Below are 21,382 nucleotides of genomic sequence, written 5' to 3'. Positions count from 1 at the left end.
ATGCGATGATCCTTTCATTGTTCACAGCGCTGATGGCACCGTCTCCCACAAGGAGTATATCTTTCTCCTTCACCTCTGGCCCAGATACTTTCTCTCCATGGGCCTTGTGCTCCTTCTGTGTGCTGGTGTTAATTCCACGTTTCCCCTTGCGAACGAAATCATTATTTCTTCCGAGTTTCCCATTCATAAAAGTGCTTTCCAGTTTGTTCTCACTTAGTTCAGACAGTGGTTGATATCTATTTTTGAGCCGTATATCTGGCGATGTTGTATTTCCCCTTGTAACGTTATCATTCGTTTTTCTCATTCTGTGGTTGCGTTCTGGCTTAGCACCAAGTGTATGCCAGGTGGCAGTGGAATCAGTCTGTTCGGGTCCCGCTTTAGCAAGTTTCAGGAAAGACATTGTATCATCTAGGTTTCGCATATTAGCGGTAGCATCCTGGTTAGCACTGCTTTGATAAGTGGTAGCATTCTGGTTAGCCCCAGACTTAGCCGTCTTACCACAGGTTGTTATGGGGAGTGTTTCATGTAGTCCTTTCTCAGCTTCCAGTGTAAAAATCTTTGCCTGGAGCACGGCGATTTCCTGTAGATACTTCCGACAGTTTTGGCATAATGAGTCTGTTGTGGGTTTTGATGGATTCGAGACTCTGGGACCGTGAGGCATCGTAGAAATCCACGGCCACAACAGGCTAGTAATGTTAGTATTGCTAGCAGTCTGCTAGCAGGTCACACCAGTAGTTCAGCTTGTAGTATTCTTTAAAGTTTAAAAGTAGTAGATCGCTACCTGTGGCAACTTTAGTCGTCAGTAGGTCAGATGATCCATCTCAGTAGTTGTCATTAAGCCAGAAATTAGCAGCCGATGTGAGGAAAAAAAAGGGGAAATAGAGCAGAAATTTGAAGAAAAGCAGGAGCAAAGCAGCAAGCGTCTGACCACCCCAGCAGCCAGATGATGTCACTGAATAAGAAAAAGAACTTGAAAAGGTTAAATTTTCTGAGGAAAATTTGTGTGCTTGCTTCAGCAAGGAAGGTTGAAGACAGTTGAATTCATTACAAAGAGTTTAAATTTTGAGTATTTGGATCTTATGCAATTTATCTGAAAGCCCTGTCCTGTCGTTATCAATACATGAAAGGATAGGTATGCCTAATAATGTTTTTAAAGGTTGTAGTTAGGGATGCACCGATCCGACTTTTTCAGTCCAGATACCGATACCGATAACTGGGCTTTGGGTATCGGCCGATACCGAGTACCGATCCGATACCAGTGTTTAATTAATAAACTGTAGGCTATGCCTCACTGTGTGGAAGAGACTGGGATCATTCTTTTATGTGTAAAGCAACATCAGGCTTGACTTTAACATTGCTTTCCTAACTTTGTAAAACAAAATGTAACAAATAAATACATAGATATAAATGTACTCAATTGTTATTTATTATTAAAATAATAAATAATCGTGCTCCAGCAACTTGGTAAAACATCTTCAAAATTAACAGGAATTACAATTCAAGTGTAAACCTTTTAAATGCAGCAACAAATTGGTCAGGAATTAAAATTCCAGTATAAAACAATACAACTGCATCAAATGAGAACAAAATGTAAACATTAAATCACAATTAAGTCACAAACTAGTGCAAACAAACTTGATAAATTAAATCACAATTCACACAAGTAGTATAAACAAGTAACTTGGTAAAAACAAAACATTCAAAATATGCAGAATAAACCTAAATTACTGAAATAACTCTGGCTTAACTGGTAATCTTGCTTTATGAAACAGCCCTCAGAAAAAAAATCAAGGTATGTTAGTCTGACTATGTGTCGGCCGAATGGAGCAGCAGTACCTGACGAACACGGAAAACACTTTAAATCATGTTGTGGCAGGAAACAACGTTGACCTACTGGCTGGACGCGCCGATTGTATAATTGGTGGAAAACTACTTTACCTCGCAGGTTAAATGGCAGCCTGCTCGGCCGCGCGGTGACCCGGGAGAGTTTAAACATATAACAGAGACAGAGTATTCATGCAGGTGTGTTTTTAACTACCGAGCATCAGCACCGACCCCCGGTCACCTCACCCCGACCCCGGCTCTGTTATGAGGGTTGGGCGCCAGGTTAGCTTGTTAGCCTGGATGCTAGCTGCGGGAGGCTCGCGCCCCACGAGCGAGAATTTAGTGCGCGAGATGCTGCGCACGGCAGGCGGGATCCTCCGGAGCTGCTGGACCGGAGGAGCCACCGGACGGACCGAAGGCAAATGGCCAGGTCCAGAGCCATATAGAGAGATGGTTTTCTCTCTATATGGCTCTGGCCGGGTCTACCGGCGCGTTGCTGACGCATGACGTAGTATGCGCACGTAGACATAAACATAGAATTGAATTGAATAGATCGGCCCCATTGTCACCGATACCCGATCCAGCTATTTGAGTCAGTATCGGACCGATATCCGATATCAGTATCGGATCGGTGCATCCCTAGTTGTAGTATTATGGGTTGTAGTAAAAGCAGCAGTTGTAATATCAGGAGGAGAAGTAATACAATTAGCAGTAGTAGTAGTAGTATTTGGACTATCAGTATTAGAAACAGAAGTACCACTAGTGGTAGTAGCAGTAGTAGTAGTATCAGTAGTAGTAGAGATGTGTGTGTATGTTACACAGTGAAATACACTGTAGATGGTCATATTTGACTACAGCAAATGACTGGATCACTTCAGAAAAACTTTAGAATAATTAGGTGGCAGTGACTATAAGAAATGACTGAATACAAGCCTTCAATGTTAAGGGTACAATGTCAGTAGAGCTCCCCCTGGTGTCATAAACATGATACTACAGTACAGGCAAACTCAACAGTGTCATGATAGGACACCAGGGGGAGCTCTGCCGACAGTGTCTGCAGAGAAAGGAGAGAAGCCTTCTATCAGTAGTAGCATTTGGACTACCAGTATTAGAAACAGTAAAAGTAGTCATTATTTTAATATCTGTGTTGATGAGAGATAGGGGGTGGTAGCTGGAGCATTGACTTGGGTCTTTGTCTGGCTTCAGTAGCACTGAGAGGAGGGCTGAATTCATGTGTTGTGGAATTTTGGAACTATGCTTAATTTCTTGACACATACTGATGAATAGTGGTGAAATTGTATTCCAAAAATGTTTAAAGAATTCAGCAGGGAAGCCATCAGGACCAGGTGCTTTGTTGTTTGGCATTTGGTTGAGTGCTTTAAAATATTCATTATGTGTGAGTGGTTTATCCAGTTCATTTGCCTGTTCTTTAGTGACTTTGGGAAGATTTAGGTTGTTTAGGAAGGAGTCAGTATCTGATGTATGTGGTTCATAGTCAGGGGTGTATAATTTTCTGTAAAATTATCGAAAGGTGTTGTTGATGTCTTCAGCTGTTAGCATTGGCTTCCCTGCTGAATCCTTCACCATTGAAATTATAGATTTTTCTTTATTACGTTTAAGTTGGTTTGCTAGATACTTTACGGATTTGTTATTATATTCAAATTTTTCATGTCTTAATCTTTCTATCAAGAATTGTGTTTTTTTGTTAATTATGTTATCTAGTTGGAATTTAATTTCTCATAATTTGTTATGGGTTAGCTCAGATGGATTACTGGCATAGGAGTCATTCAGTTCTTTTAGTTTTTCTTTCAGATCCATTTCAACCTCCATTTCTTTTTTTTTTCTTGTATGATGAATATGATATAATTTTTCCTCTCAGTGCTACCTTGGCCTTTTCCCTTAGCAGCTTTGCGGATGTTTCGGGAGAATCGTTCATTTCCACCAAGGATGCCCACCCTCTTTTAAAGTAGATGTCAAAATCAGGATCTTCGAGCAGAGCGGTATTAAAACGCCATCTTGTAACAGGAGGTTTGGAGTACTTGGTGTTTAGGGAAAAAGAGACGGGGGCATGATCGCTGATCAAGATGGGATGGATTTTAGTATCTGAGATATTAGGTATGATTGAGTTGCTAGTGAGAAAGAAGTCAGTGTGGGAAAAGGAGTTGTGAATAAGTGAGAAGTAAGAGTATTCTCTGGAAGTTAAATTCTGCAGTTGCCAAATGTCTCAAAGACCAAAATCGCTTATATATTGCTTTAAAGGAATAGTTCACCCAAAATGAAAATTCAGTCATTATCTACTCACCCCCATGTCAGCTGAAACTCGGGTGAAGTTTGTTAGTCCGTACAGCAGGCCCTGAGCTCCACAGCAGAACGGCGTAGAAGCCCTCTCCAAAACAACTGAAGTTGCTGGGGACCTGGAAATAACGGAAAATAACCATAAAATGGTTCCATGCAGCTCATCCAGCATAACGCAAGTCTCCGGAAGCCAAACGATCCCAAAGTGACTTGAAAAGACATTTATACCATTATTTAGCTGAAATCGCCACTCTAGCTATTTCAAAATACGTCACGTGTGCACGCACCCCGGCCTTGATAGGTAAGACTAGCTCGAATTAGCAGAAACAAGACTTCCGGTTTGGCTGTTTAGCCGTCAAAATAAAAGCGCGAGATCTAGAAAATAGGTAGAAATACTGTTTTAAACCAATTACTTTGTATTTAATCGTCAAATCCAATAAGTGAGCACCCATATTAGTGTTTGATGTCATAATAATAATGAAAAATGCCATAAAATGTGCCATTTTTAACTATAAACGATGCATGTATTACACTGCAGAATACATACAGAACAGAGACTTAAGTGGACATCAAACATTGATATGGGTGCTAAATTATTTAATTTGACGATAGTAATTTGTACCTACAAAAGCAGCATTGTTACATAACATAATGATAATTTGACTAAGGAGAATAAAAGCGTGTTGGCCTTTTGATTATGTAACATTACCTAGATTTACTACTAACGTTTTTTGTCCATATTATTGAGGGACAAGTTTTAAGGGGGAGCGTCCAAGTTTGGAGTTGGAAGCCCAAAGTTTTTAAATTCCAGTATCAGAACGTTGCAGAGCTAAAGTTAAGTAGCAATTGATCTAACAAACTGCAACTCAGTATAGGTACTTGCCCAGCATAATAATGGAGACACTCAATGTAGACCACAGCATAAATAAATAATCAATAGCGAAACCTACCAGTCAAAATGAAAGAAAAAGAGCGACAACTGCATCTCTCTTCAGTCCCATCTCATCTTTAAGTACTCTCCATCTTGGAAGGGCAATGCCGATGTTCACTATGGCACAGTCAGTAGTGCAAATGTTGCCGGTTCAGGGTAATGACAAGTGAGGGCAACCCAGCACCAAGTGCCATCAGATATCCTTGAACAGGAAGGGGAGGTGGGACATAGGCCCATGTCTGGCCAGAACTTCCGAGTTCATGGTGAGCCTGTTACACCGCAAATTGAAGAAAAGCTCCTTTCTTTTGTTTGGTATTCTATAATGTTTTTCAGGGATGCAGATGCAACAGAGGACCATGATGTTTGACTCAGCTGAGGACTGGGCCCAGGACCTGAAGAGAACCAAAGGGAGCTGCCGGTTGGTCACTGAGAATGCCAACTTTGGGCTCTCACCCTAGTGAGTATGTTTAAGCCCACCAATCTCAGTCAAAGATGAGCAGGAAAGCAATGTAAAAGCCCCTTCTTTGGCACGATGAAAATGACAAAACAAGGTATCTACCAATCGTTAATTGGGTGATGGCAAACATGGATTTCTTTCATGCTGTAAAAGTGTGATCCAGAGAGCTATAATCAAACATGTGCTCCAAGTTGGGAGTGCTCACATTGAATTTTCAGAAATGAGTATGCCATGGATTGGCATAAGTGGTTTGAATGATAAAACTTTTTTTCCCCCCTGACAGCTTGCCCCAGTTTTTCATTGTTCCAGCGAATGTTTCTGAAGCAGACATGACTCTCTTCCAGGGAAAGGGATTACCAGTAGGTGCCATTCAGTAAGGGCCCGATTCAGACCTTCATTAAAGCGTCATACGGTGGTCCTTAATTCATTTTTTACATCCCGCTGATTCCAGTCCTGGAGTTAGGCCATGACTCACAAAGATTCACAGTCAACGGCAGATTCCAAACACTTTCCAAAGGTCAAATATACACTTCACTTGTTATAAGTGATAGAGGTTACCCACTTTTGACTTGGATAATGAGGCATCACTTCAGTCGTGTGCCCGGAAGCATGGGATAAGGCTACGCCTCACAAAATGTGGAATAGAATAAATAATTTCAGATTTTGTAAAGTATATTTCATTGTTGCATGGCATGGCATTTAAAGCTGCACTAAGCGATTTTCCGACCACTAGAGGGTGACAGAAACAGCATTTGTAAATAAAGCACAGCAAAATTACTGGACTACAGAGGCCCCTAAGGACAAACCGTGCATAAAGGCTAATAGCTAAGCTAAACATACCTATGGTGATGTCCCACAATGACAAGGGAAGAGGTAGGTAGCAAGTTTACTAGTTTAACAAGTTTACTCGCTCACTTCATCAATTCTACCATTACGAGAATTTTTTTCGGGAACGGGAGGGGGTGAGTCGTGCTTTTAAACAGCACGGAAAGAGACAAGCTAGTTTTAAAAAAATTAAAAGCTAATGAATGGGCCGGGAGGAGATTTGAGTTGGTCTGGATTTTGACAACAAGGTTTAGAAAAGTGGTGAAAACAGCAACACAGCTGGCCCACGTGTGTGGATATTTGTTTATGTCATTAGGAAATCTCCACATAGCACACGTTAGTTTCAGGATTGGTTATAGGGTCTGAAATCGCTTATTGCAGGTTTAAAGGCACTGCTTCAGCAGCAAGACAAGAAAAAAAGTCCTTAACTCTTTCCACCGTACCATTGGGGAGGACAAAGAAGCCATGTTTTTGAATAAAGAATCAAAAAGAGTCTACACACTGTTATCTGCTTCCAAGGTGTTTATTAACACCTATTGTGAGGACATACAATACAAAATATACACATGAATTAGAGAAAACATGACTGTACATCAGGTCTAGTATTGTTGAGTACTTTTAGTCACAGTGAAACCCCATTTTGAGAGCATCTTTCTTGTGGTGCATTTTGTTGAAAGGATATTGGGGTGGTATATAACGCAGGGAGGGATCAATCGAAAGTGTAAACCAATGGGATATCAGTTAGGGGGAGAGAAACTCCCTCTGCAATTGGGTGCTAGACTTCCTCACAGGCAGACCACTGACAGTCAGGATTGGGAATCAAACCTCCAGCATGTGCTTTACTTCCTGTATACGTATAACTGCAAGGCCAGACATGGCAACAACGTCATTGTCAAATTTGTGGACGACAGCAGTTATTGGTCTGATTATGGATAATGATGAGTCAACATACAGAGAAGAAGTTAAGACCAGGGTCCCGTTTCACGTACGTGGCTTAAACAATCCAGGATAATTGGATGCGTGCCATATCGAATTATCTTATCAGTTGAGCTCAGGCTTAGTCCGTTTCACAAATGTGGATTCGGATTTGATTAGTCAATCCCGCATTAAATCATCTTGGATAACTGCGCACTCCCGCTCTGCTACAAAGGGGAGATGAATCGCACGCCAAAAACAGGATCACACTCCTTATATGGACATGAGGCGAGGCGAGGATACCTTTGCAGGATGACATAACATATTGAAATTGACCAAAGCAACACCTTTTTTTTTATTCTCATAATGTAACCTGTATATTGCTTTGATTTTTTTTGTGGTGTCAGTTTACCAAATTACATTTTTGTCAGCGGAAGAAAAAACAATATTATCCAGAAAATCCAAGACTGGCAGAGCGGCTTAACTGATGGAGGAAGGAGGCAGAGAACATAAAAAAACGTTTCACTCTTTAGTGAATAAAAAAACTTTTATTCACTAAAGAGTGTGGCTAATTTAATTTTGGTCAAGTTTGAAGTGGTTGTAAACCCATAATATTTGGACTCTTGTGCTTTCTAATAATGTCACCAAATATTAAATAAATATTAAATGAAATTAAATATTAAATAGTAGGCTATATTATTTTTAATTTTTCCTCAGGTGTCTGGCAGTGGCAAGACAAGGACCTGACAACTAGTGAAAATCAAATATAAAATTATATTTTAAACAGGTAGCCTCTTTATTGTAATTCTACACTTTCAACCAGGTAATGTGCAAGTAAGTGGACATTATTCTTTGCATCAGAGTTGTTACTATTGCTCTCAATATTGTATGAACGTTATGAGACACTACATTTATGCTGTGGATATAAATTAATTTATTAATTGCTATCTATTAATTGCTGTAGGTAAATAATTCACTCACGACTAAATCGATAGCGTTCATAAAGTGATTATTTGCGTGCGCTAAAGGATCAATCTGTAAAAACACGCTCCTTCATCAACAAGAACCTCTCTTACAAACACTGCATTTATTTCTGCTGTTGGGTGTCTGTGATTTCTGGCTTATATGTGTTCATACTATCCAGCTAACTTAAGCTTAAACCTGGGTTTTTGCAGGTTTGGGCTTAAGGCTCTGTTGCCCTGGTAAAAAGGGCTAAATTGTTATCTCGCTTTGTGAAACGGAAAATCCTGGGCTTATGCCAAATTGTCAACAAACTTATCCGGTTAACTGAGTTAGCCACGTATGTGAAACGGGGCCCTGGTAGTGTGGTGCACTGACAACAACCTGTCACTTAATGCGAACAAAACCAAGCGGGCCACACACCCCAATTCACATCAATGGGGCGGAGGTAGAACAGCTTCAAGTTCCACGGAGTACACTTCACTGAGGACTTGTCATGGTTAGGGTTGTCGCGGTGGGCGGTGTTACCGGTGGCATACGGTCTTGGAGTCCACACCGGTGTTATTAGCCCCACACCGGGAATACCGTTATTTTGAATTTTGTAAAATAAAAGCACATATTCACTAATACCTGCTCACTAATATGATGGATTAGGATGAATAGTATTAATTATTTGTCCTTACCTAGTGACAGTAATATGTCCAGTATAATCCAATGGGAGCCTAAAGAAGGGCAATATGACAGAGTCTGCACTGCACTCACATTAACTCTCTGAGTGTTGAGCAGTAATAAATCTCTGATTAAAAAGTGTTACCGTTTACAAATGCCATTAACACACGCGAGTTTGGAGAGGAATTTTAAGTTTCGCTTTCATTGTGGTGGCTGACTTTGATAGTGCTTAGACCCCCTATTGGCGACAGGCGGTATAACCAGTATGGCCGGTGTTGAGGAGGGAAACAACACCGGTGTCAAAATGGCACCACCGTGACAACTCTAGTCATGGTCGCATAACACCACCACCCTGCTCAGCAAAGCCCAAGAGACTATTTCCTCAGAAGACTCAGGAAATTTGGCATGCCACCCAGGATTTTAACAAACTTTTACAGGTGCACAGTAGCATCCTCTCAAACTGTCTCACGGTCTGATACAGCAATTGGTCTGCTTCTGACTGCAAGTCCGTCCAGCGTGTAGTGAAGGCAGCTCAATGCATCATCAGAGCGCCACTCCCATCCATAGGGGACATATACAACACGTTGTCAGAAGGGCCAACAATATTATCAAAGACCCAACCCACCCCAACTATGGACTTTTCATAGTCCTGCCATCAGGGAAACAGATCTACAGTCCAGATTTCTCTTACTTGACCATCCGACGTAGTAAGGTGTTCATGTGGCACTTCCTGGTCGGAAACTCGTTCAGACCGTAAATCTGACACCACTTGAAGGCAGGGATACTATTTATACTTGTACTTGTACCTGTACATATGACAAATACAACTTGAACTTGACAGGGAGTTTTTTTGATGGGAGGGGCGGGATTGTAGTCACTAAAGTCACGAAAAATTTTCCATTTTCCAGGAAGTAAAAATAAGATTTTGATACAAATTTTGTCTTGTTTTTGTCATAAATTGTCAAATAGGTATATGAGGTGGTATGGTATGATAGTTGGAATGAGCTAAAAAGGTGAAACTCATTTCTCATTTCACAGTGTGACTTTAATGGTGTAGAAAACACAAAGTCTAACCCAATGAATAATATATAACGAAAAGTTTAAACCCACCAATGTATTTGCCACAGTCAGAAGCTGCCATCTGTTCCACTGCAGGTATGCTGTACCGCCTGGAAGTCATAGCATACATACATTAAAACAATACATTAAAAAAAACAGCTCACAGAGACATACTGCTGCCGTGACTGATGCAATCCATCATTTTAAACATATGTATTTTATTTTTTTTCACACAGGTATTATCCATTAATAAATTTACACACCTTGGGAGCAGAACAGTATGCCAAATCCTACATTCTTCATGTTTAGGATTCTGTTTGGCACCTAGTGTTGGGATGGGTGTTTTTTGTCCTTTTCTGTGTATGGTTTTTCATAAACCCACAAGCAAGCAAAGGCATGAATAGGAAAAGCTCAGACATGCAGATCTCAATCTGTGGAAGACCTATATAAATTTGCGCTGTCTGAATCGAGCCCTAAACCTCTCATTTCTAACATTGGGTATTAATAGAGTTACATGAATTCATGTTGATTCCTGTAGTTTTTTTTTTCATTTGATATTGCAATTTATTGGTATAGAAAGGGACCTTGTCAAATATGGCATTCTTTCCTCAGACTTTTTGTTGATCGTTTTGTTGACTTTTTTGTGCTCTTACTGATATTGTAGAGTAGTTGATTAAAAAGGCAAAAAATATTTTTATGTCCTGCCAGATTTGGTGTTGGTCCCATCACAGTGGATGTGCACTTTTCAAAACTGCATCTCTGCCGTTGCTACAGGAGGATAATGTCCCACATTCTTATATGGAAAAGTAAGAATCAGACAGATAATGCATTCTTTCTCTATTGATCCTGTACTGTAACATTTTGGATGTGTTCCTCTCTCATCTTGCCAGTTGCCACACTAGAAGCTCTGCTATTCTCTTCTAGTTCTTATAATCTCTACAACACTAATTCATATGTGAACTAGAAAACAATGTTTTAGGCAAATCGGATAATTTACACATAATATGAGCTGCTGTAGTTTCGTACAGTAGCAGAGTTCTTCAAAGGCAGCCACTTCCCACGGCACCTCAATAGCCTTAAGGGAAAATTATACTTCTGCGTCAAATTGCCGCCGTAGCAATGGCGCGGGTGCCTGCATGCAAGTGTTTATGGTTCTCTGTCGGTGATTGTGCGTGTAGACCACTGAAACACTAGACGGCAGTGGCATGCTATGTTAACATGGAAGTAGTGTTTACATTCTCTGAAGCTCATGTTCTAGATATTTCTCACCATGAATTCAGTGACATCTGGTATATCTTTATAATTTGGAGACAAGGTGTCCTACAAATCAATATATTTGCAGCCCTCAGCTCGTGTCTCTTCGATCTACTCCATTGTCTTCACTATCGACACTATCCATACAGGTGTGAGGGAATACAAAGCAGGCCAATCACAGTTCTTGCGGTCTTGCGTCACCCTATTTGTAGTTATATTTTTGGAGAGGTGCACGTAAGCTATGGCAGCAGCCTCTGTGGGCTCCGCAGTACCTATGCTGTTGGTACCTATATCGTCGGTTCGACACAGAAGCATAATTTACCCTTTAGATGGCATTGTGGCTCTTCATGCTGGGTGTATTGATTGACAATGTTGATTTTGTCATATGACACGGGAAAGTAAGAACAATGCTCAGAAGGATAGGTGCAGTTTTATTTCTTCTACTCTAGAAAATAGGTCTTTTGAAATAAGGTTGAATCAACTTCCCACTGTCTCACAATGTGTTTTTGTTGTCTTGCAGAATGTTGACAGCTGTGGCTCATAACTACCTTTTCTCAGTGAAGACAGAGGACCTTTCTGACACTCTGCCTACCGTCCAGGATGTACAGCTGTCTTACAACAAATTTAAACAGTTCTTCTTCATTGGTCAGTTGACTTTCAGACTGTCTCACTTAAGGCTTTGTGAGGCCTTATTCTCACTAGAGACAGGGATGGTATCTGGACAATGCAAGAAGCAGGAAATACTGGGGTAAAAGTAGGAATAGAGGAATCACTATTAGAAATGAATGAGAGTAGTAGCTTAGTGGGGCACACGCACTCTTATCTTTGTTTCAAAATAAGGAAGCTGAATGTGATGCCACACTGACATACAAACGTTTACCTTACAGGTTGCATGGTTTGTTTATACATTTTCTGTTTTCTCATAGACAGCACAACAGACTTCTGGGTATCGGATATGAAATGGTTCTCCTCACTTGACAACTGTGGATGGTTGGACATCATCAGGTCAGCTCAAAGAAAAAATCCTCAAATTTAGTATTTTACCCAGGCAGGCATACATGTATCAGCCTTTTTCTATAGCATACATGTGTTAACACTTGCACTGATGTACTTCAGGCAGTGCCTTCACAAAGCAATGGAGGTAGTGGAGTGCCTTGAAAAGGAAAACACCAATGTTCTAATAATGGGTAGGTAATTTAACATTTAATCTCACAGTCATTGAGGGGATGTTTAAGTACAACTATAAACATATGAAGACATATGAAAACATTAATATGAAGGAACTACCACTTACCTGTGATATTACCCATTTATATGTGAAATTCACATAACAATTACGCGTCAGGTGCTTCCAGGTACTTTTTGATCACAAACTTGAAACCAGCAGAAGTCTGGCAAATTTTTGGGGATTCTTTTGGGTTACGTCAGTAAAGGCAGAACAGGTAAAAAACAGAGGACTGGGTGACAAAATTAAACTGAGAGGAGGACCCAGAGCAGTAAAGTGCTGCTGCTGGCCTGATAAATTTGCTGAAGAGGCTGATTCATGGAATTAGAAAGACTTGTAGCTATCAAATAATCTGCTCTAGCCATTCTATCATTGTTCACTTAAACCTGCAATAAGCGATTTCCGACCCTATAACCAATCCTGAAACTAACGTGTGCTATGTGGAGAATTTCTGGAGACATAATGATATAAACTAGCTCCTCACGGCCCATCCAGTAGCTTTTCATTTTTTTTAAACTAGCTTGTCTCCTTCCTCGCTGTTTAAAAGCACCGCTCACCCCCTCCTATTCCTGAAAAAAATTCTCGTAATGCCGGAATCGATGAAGTGAGTGAGTAAACTTTTAAATTAGTAAACTTGCTACCTACCTCTTCACTTGTAATTGTGGGACATGTAACCTTCAGCGGGAGAAAAATCTAACAAAGTGAGACTAGTAACCGGCGACACATCTCCGTAGGTACGTTTAGCTTTTAGCCTTTATGCACGGTTTGTCCTTAGGGGCCTCCATAGTCCAGTAGTTTTGCTGTGCTTTATTTACAAATGTGTTGCGGTTTCTGTCACCCTCTAGTGGTCGGAAATCGCTTGGTGCAGCTTTAACAAGCCATATAGAACCTTTTTGTGCCATGTTAGTGAAGTTAGTTAAAGTTAGCTACGGCTCACGTTAGCTGCTATGTTAACTGAATACCACTTAACCTAATTTATATAGCTGACTAAACTTGTTAATATTTAGCCATCCATCTAAGATTAAGTGGCATTCAGCTTGCTAAGTAAACATCAATAGAGTGACTAAAACAGAAATGGAAACTCAGAAGTGCCTGATGTGTAGCTGTTTGCATGAATTTCACGTATTTCAATAGTGTAATTCCTCACTGAGTCTAATTTTGTCTACTTAAGACAGTAATGACAACTAGCTGAGGGTGATGATATCTGTCTGTTCCAGAGGAGGGCGGCTCGGACCTTTGCTGTGTCATCTCCAGTCTGGCCCAGCTGATGCTGGATTCCTTCTACAGGACTCTGCCAGGCTTTCAGAGCCTGGTCCAGAAGGAATGGGTGGCAGGTGGCCACAGCTTCTTGGACCGCTGCAATCAGCTGCACCTCAAGGACAAAGAGGTAGGCTCTCTGTCGCAGTATCAGTATAAGATCACTTTACCAATAATCAAGTCTAGAAATCAAAGTTACTTGATTTTCTGCCTTTTTCACACATAGGAATCTGGGAGCCCTTTATGAAAGAAAAAAAATATTATATCTCAATTATTGCCCTAATTAAGGACTTTTGCCTTTTTTTTTTTTTCCTTTTATTCAAAAATAACTTAGTAGACAATAATACAACAAAAAAACAAAACAAAAAAATTTTCTCAGCTCAGGTTAATAAATGGTTAATAAATTATTAACCACGGCGGTGTACAGTAAGGTAACTCCCAAAAATCCCAGCAGCAGTATTGCAGCAACACCAGGCTCTACATAATTCAAAAAGGGTCCCCGTATTTTAAAGAAAGCATCAATTTTAGTATGCAAAATACATGTATATTCTAATGGTACTAAATCAAACAATACTCTCTGCCAACCTTTAACTGTTGGTACTTTGTCATTAATCCATTGTAATAAAATATTTTTCCTTGCCGAGAAGGTAAGGATGCAATATCATCTTTTGTTATTAGTTGATTTTATACCCTTGCATGGAAGGCCCAATATCAGAGACACTGGGATCCAGCTCCAATTCTAAACTCAATATTCTTTCTATTTCATTTAACACGTTGGACCAATATATTTGTAATTGATGACAAGACCAGACACAGTGGGTTAAAGTACCAATATCTGTTTTACATTTAAGGCACATGGGAGAAAAAGAAGAATTAAAGTAGTGTCTACAATTAGGCGACACATGCACTTTGTGTAAAATTTTGAACTGTATTGCTTTGTTATGATAACAAACAGAAATTGAGTTTGCATGTCTCCAAATATCTTCCCAATCTTTATTATTAATTTTAATAGATAGCTCTTTCTCCCATTTGCCCTTACTTCCCTCTTTACTCACAGATGAGACTGAACATAGTTTTATAACACAGACTCATAGTACATTTTCTAGTTGTACGTAATAATATTCTCTCAATAGGTGATGGGTCGGAATTGTTAACTAACATTGTACTGTGTATTATGTAATGCCTTATCTATAAATAACGGAAGAAGTCTTGCCTGGAAATACCATATTTCTCGATTACTTGTTCAAAAGACATTACAGTATTATCAGAGAGTAAGTTTTTCAATCTGTTAAAGCATTAATGCCTCCATTGTACAAAACCAGCATCAGTAGCTCCAGGCTGAAAATCACGGTTGTTTATAATGGGAGTAAACACTGTCAATTTATAGTTTTAAAGTCCTTAAAAAACAATAGATCTCTCAATGGGACTGTTGACAGAGAGGCTTTGACATCCAACCAGAAAGAGTCAATGTCACTAGTAATCCAATCAAAAATATATCTCATATGAGCACATAGCTGATATTTTCCAATATCTGGTAAATCTAATCCCCCCACACAGCCAGGTAATTTTAATACATCAATCTTAAACTTTGGTCTGTGCTTATTCCATATAAAGGAGTTTAGCCAACTATTTAGGTCTTTCATTACCATATTTGAGAATATAACAGGAATCATTTGAATAGGGTATAATAATTTTGGTAATATATTAATTTTTGCCAAGGATACACGCCCTAGCTAGGATAAAGGAATTCCAGCACTCCAATACTTGTTTCACCTTCTCAAACACAGGAACAAAGTTTGCTTTATACATTTGTTTGCCTTTTTACCTAGAGTTGTAGTACTCAACATCGGTCTTGGTCTCGAGACCGGTCTTATGACCACATTTTGAAGGTCTCTGTCTCGTCTCGGAATCGACTGCATTTTTACACTGACAAAGAGGACTCATATACCCCATTTACACTGAGCCACTTCATGCGTCTTGAGCATCCAATCTGCTCAAGACGCAAAAAAGCCAAGTGTAAATGCAACCAAGACGCATTGGAGACGGTTTGGTATCCGATTGGTCAAACCACCTTCTGAGGTGGTTTGAGACTAATTGTATCCTCGAGTTTGCCAAGTGTAAATGCATCGGTCTTGTCAAGCCGCATACGTCAACCATCAACTCCTCCCAAACGGAAAAACGTCTCTTAACAATGCCCTTAATGAATACTGATGCATGTAAATGTGCTTGTCATTACATTCTCTGTGTGAGAAAATGACAAAGATGGAAAAGAGAAATTTCCCCGGTGGCCTCAGTTCGGGCATCACCAACTAAATAGTTTGAGTGGCAACATGTCACAGCAGCAGTACACCGCCAGCTCCAGGAGCCGGACCCTTTATAAAACTAAAACAAAAAATATATATGAAGATATAAAGGTTGACCCCAAGAAGCTCATTGCGGTGGTGGAGAGCTGGCTGTAGAGGACGGCTGTACGCCCAGCACCGGCATCTCCAATGCGCCCCGGCCGTGCGCCACAAAACCATAACGCATCATTCATTTATAACCTTATGACATTAAGTCCAATTGCTTAACACCTTGAATTTGTTGCAATTATATGGAACTAATTGGGGCTCTGCTAAAAGAATGTAATGCACTTAAGACTAATTCGCACCATAAGAGCTTATAATGAAATGTAGATGCTTTTTGGACAAACGATAGGCAACAAAGACACAATTTAGTTGTAGACATTCTTCTGACGGAATATTATTATTAGAGGTATTTCTAATTTGCTGTAGAGTAGGCCTGGAAATGAACTGAGTAAAAGCCATTTTTACTTTATTTCACTATTTTACCATTGAAGTCGCAATTCCCCACTGTGTCCAAAATGTGCACACACATGGGTCAGTTTCTGTAGCGGTACGCACATTCTCACTACAAGTGATTTTTTTTAATAATCTGTGTGAAGTAGCGCCTGCCGTCTAACTTGAAGAATACACTCCACATTTGCATACATCGCGGGAAAGCAGGGAGAGATGCAATCGGATTTCTATCTGGCTAACGGAGAGGCATTGATGTGGCCAGGTGTAAATGGAATGTGGATAAATCATATCTGGATACTAGCCGGATAAGGAACGCATGAAATGACAAGTGTAAATGGGGCCAGAATTTTATTTCAAGACAAAAACAATGTTAAAAAAATATATATATATATTTTTACTGTGATTCGATGTAAAACTTTACCATTCAATACAATACAATTTGCCTACAGAAATAACTAAGAGTTTTGCAAAACAAGTTCTAAGAACAAGGACCGATTTCTAAAGGCCCACAGCGCGTTCAATTCAACGGGGGGCTCTGGCAGATTGAGTAGGGGAGAACAGGGCAAGTTGTCACATTGGTAAGTTGTCTCAGTGGCTTTATTTCTGAAACTACATATTTTAGAGCCAATAGTCCAATTACAAAAATGCTTACTTTCTTATTATGAGGTTACCTATGTTAATTACAACAGTCTAAGTCAAAACACTATAACATAAAAACAATTTGTATACATGAAAGTAAATAATGAAAATTGAAGTGTTTTTCTTCTCATTTCAGGAATCAAAATAATTATACATTGTGACTAGGGCTGTGCAAAAAAATCGATTTTTCCACGATACTGTATCGATTTTCCAGCCCCTCATATCGATACATTAAAAAATGTATTCATGTTTTAAACAGATTTAAAATGTCCTTAAATTTCCCTCAAATCCCTTTGAATTAAATAGTTTTGACTCAATTTGTCCGCTGAGTTATCAATATAATGTGATGTACATATTACACTACCCAGGTGCAGGGCAGGAATTAATGTATACCATGGCTAAACGGCCAGTGCCGTGGATGCCCCGGAGTGTGGCCGTAATGCCCCTTCTAAAATTAACTATCCACATGGCCAGTTTGGCATGCCCTGTTTTGAACTGGCCGTTGTGCCCTTAAAAGAAAGTTGCGGATTTCCTCATTTAAAACTACATGCGACGCAGCAAATAAACAAACTCACGTTTCCCAGAGTCTCCGTCATCACGCTGGACATCAACAGTAGCGCAAGATTTCTCCCACTCCCGCAAATATATGTGTTAACGTAAACATTAACAGCTAATTATTAATTAAACTGAGAGGGAGAGAGAGAAGCTATCGCTAACTGCTAAGCTAAGTAACTAGCAGATCTGAAAAGCGTGTAAACAACTGTGGGGTTAGCGAGAAAGTCGCTAAAAGGAGAGAGCTATGAGTGTTTGAGCAGAACTAGTGTAAATTTAAATGTACAGCGGGTAATTAGCCGCTGTAATGAAGAATATAGCAAAATGAACCGGGTTGAGAGCAGCAAAAACGCTATCAGTAGCAGTAGTCTGCATATGAGGCGTTTAGGGAACATCGGTAAATTGTAGCGTCTACCGATAGTCTGCATGAGGCGTTTAGGGGACATCTGTAATTTGTAGCTACAGAAAATAACCTGGGTTACACTTACGTTATCGTGTGTTACTGGACATGTAACTAACTTTGCAGTCTGAGCCATCTTACATATGTGCTGTATCACACTGCAGCACTTAATTTTTCTATTAGGATATTTATTTTGTTGAGGAAAAAGGACTGAAAAAAGGATTTTAATAACCATTGGTTTTGGCCTTGGTGCCCTACATTTGGCCGCAATGTCCCAATAAATTTGTATTTATCAAAGGCGTGTGGCAAGTGGCCTTGCCCTAAAAATGACTTAATTCCAGGCCTGCAGGTGGTACACAGCAAGTTGTATTTTCAGCTCTATTTTTACATTTTCAGTAAATTATGTAGAGTATTGCAATGTATCGCAATATGTATCGTATCGCAATGTATCGTGATACAATCGTATCGTGACCCATGTATCGTGATACGTATCGTATCGTGAGGTCCTTGCCAATACCCAGCCTTACTTTACACGCTACATTTATTTGGTGGACCACATGAGGCCAGAATGGCATTGCTTTACTCTGCAGATAAATATGTTAAAGGAATAGTTCACCCAAAAATGAAAATTCAGTCATTATCTACTCACCCCCATGCCAGTAGAAAATCGGGTAAAGTTTGTTAGTCCATACAACAGTCCCAGAGCTTGCCAGCTGTTGTAAGTTGCAGCGTTCTCCAAAACAACTGAAGTTGCTGGTGACCTGTCTTCAGTCTTCAAAAAATAACAGAAAATAACCATAAAATGGCTCCATCCAGCTCATCCAGCATAATCCAAGTCTCTTGAAGCCAACCGATCCCAAAGTGACTTGAAAAGACGGACATTTACACCATTATTTATCTGAAATCGTCACTCTACCTGTTGTTTTCGTCATGTTTGCGCACACCCCGGCCTAAATAGGTAAGACTAGCTCCAATTACCAGAAACAAGACTTCCGATAAAGCTTTGCCAAAAAAATAAAGGCGACTAAATGTTCACTGTGATGGATTACCTATCTAAACCAAGTTTCGAGTTTCTGCAAGTTGATTTTCATACTGTACTGGAATGATCTGAAGCCAGTGGCTGCCTGGAAGGTAGGAAAAACATAAATCTAAAAACACATGCTGTGATTTGGAAAACTGTCAGAAGTAATGTAAAGTATATGTGAGTTGTAGTAAATGGGCATGAAAAAACATGAAAAAAATCCTAGGGTAACATTAGCCTCCTCACAAGCACAATGGGGAATGAGGACGTGATGTGGATGATTGATGTTGTGCTTGCGCAGTCACTTTTTTAAGCTTATTTTTGTATGGAAATCAGGCAAGTGGACACTTCATACCAATGTGGACTATTATTGGATTGTAAATTACAAGAGCATTGCATCAGAATTGGATTTTGAAATGCATAACTCTGCAGAACGGCATTTCCGGGCAATTTTGCTACTGCAAAATACAGTGTTTGCGGTAGCGTTTGAGTCAAGATAGAAGGCAAGTGTCAGATTGTAAGAAAAACTATCTCGAGTCAGCAGGGCTATCTTGTTGAGAGCTCTCCTGATTTTCAGCCATGTTGAAAGTGTATGTGTTTGTTGCCCTGTGCTGCCTGTCAGAGTTGCCTAGCTAGTGGGGTGGGGCTAGAATGCACTGAACAGCCCTTGAATGCCATAGAGCGCCTTTGATTTATATTAGAAATTTTTACGGATAATATTTTAGGATCAAATTAATCTTTTTTTTTTTTTTAATAATCATTCCAGCCTTATATACAACAACAAAAAAAAATCCCTCTCTGCTTCCTCCCCTCCCTCGCTCCCTTAACTCCTCCTTCCAAATGAGGCTCAGCCGCATGCATGAGAGGTGCAAACTTAAAGGATAAGGCCGGTGTTTTTTAATGCATTGCTTACCGTCAACAAATCCTATGAAAATAACAAAATCAACAATGCATTTTCTCTACTCCCGTTACTTTCTGACTTCCCACGTACCGTTTTTAGCTGTCAACCCGGAAGTAATTGGCTCCAATTGTAAGCTAAAAACCTTGAAATACAGCTCACAAAGACATAGTTTAAATTTTAAAAATCGCTAACTGTTACCACGAAAAGTCAGACTGTTGTAGTTACTACCAAATCAAATTCAAATAGGAACAAATTCTTCATTACGCCGGACTATTTTCGGTGCTACGGAACTACTTTCCTGAGATTGCAAAGTGTTTACAGCCGGCTTGTTAAGTTGTTTGAGGAAAAAGTCGGCTGGCCCGGTGCATCGCGATGATGAAATATGCTGCCCAGAGCAACGGCATGGCTCTTAGACGTGTTTTTAATCGTTTATTTAATACAATGGAGTTCTATGGCTGCTGGGACATGGCTTCATTGGGCACCGGCTACATGGACGAGATTTGCTGGCAAAACAAAATCATTGCTAATTTTGTTGTTTTCATAGGATTAGTTGACAGTAAGCAATGCATTAAAAAACACCGGCCTTATCCTTTAATAAATTCCAAACCTTTTCCACAAACACAGTTCAGCTAGCTCAATGTAATTGTAACTAAACCATTTGCCAGCAAAAATATTTTTTGTCTGCATAGATTAGCCAGATTAGTTACAAACACACATTGCTACAAGTCTTGGTCAAGCGAGGTTCTCACTACACTGGAGAGAGAGCGGTTTGTTGAGGTTGTGTTCTGATAGGATATCCCCCACTCTTATGTGTGAAAGTAATTTAATCCCTCCCCAGCAAAACTGCTCATTTGGCTGCTCGACAACTGATAGGCTTTTCTCAGTGTAGAAACACCTTCAGATTCTCAGTTACATGTTGTTTTTTACACCCAACAATGCATAAAAAAAACACCTTTTAATGACAAATTGCATAATGTATAATACAAAATCAAAATGAAAGACTTTAGTCAAAAAGACTAAGAGTCTAACAGCCCCATGGAAGCGTTCCTGCCAGGAATCGAGCTCGGGTCTCCCGCTTGAGAATCTGCAATCTAACTCCCTGCGGTCCACATGACCCATAAAGTAGTGAACAGAGTGACCAACTGAGAATGCCATCCATAGAGCCCCTGCTGTCAAGGGGCTAAAAATTATTATTGTGACCCATAAAGTAGTGAACAGAGCGACCAACGAACAATGCCATCCATACAGCCCCTGCTGTCACAAGGCTAATTATTACTGGGACAATTAATCAACACTTATTTTATACTTATTTCACTTATTGTGCAAAGATTAAAAGACATTCTAAGAGATTTCAGTGTTATTACATCATTGGTTTAAATAAGTATATTATTCAGCCCAAA

General features: G+C 39.8%; 1 protein-coding gene across 1 annotated transcript in view; it reads left to right on the top strand.

Moving 5' to 3' along the window:
* The window catches only part of mtmr12 (myotubularin related protein 12), an 83,426-nt gene that overhangs the window by 43,848 nt on the left and 18,196 nt on the right, over positions 1–21,382 (top strand). Inside the window, exons 7-13 of the mRNA XM_078285433.1 lie at positions 5,384–5,507; positions 5,791–5,866; positions 10,644–10,741; positions 11,710–11,834; positions 12,116–12,194; positions 12,306–12,376; positions 13,632–13,801. Coding sequence (XP_078141559.1) covers positions 5,384–5,507; positions 5,791–5,866; positions 10,644–10,741; positions 11,710–11,834; positions 12,116–12,194; positions 12,306–12,376; positions 13,632–13,801 — 743 coding nt within the window. The remainder of the gene's footprint in view (positions 1–5,383; positions 5,508–5,790; positions 5,867–10,643; positions 10,742–11,709; positions 11,835–12,115; positions 12,195–12,305; positions 12,377–13,631; positions 13,802–21,382) is intronic.

This window comes from Centroberyx gerrardi, chromosome 8 (assembly GCF_048128805.1).
Source record: "Centroberyx gerrardi isolate f3 chromosome 8, fCenGer3.hap1.cur.20231027, whole genome shotgun sequence".
NCBI lineage: Eukaryota > Metazoa > Chordata > Actinopteri > Beryciformes > Berycidae > Centroberyx > Centroberyx gerrardi.
This window is presented reverse-complemented; position numbering and strand designations above follow the sequence as displayed.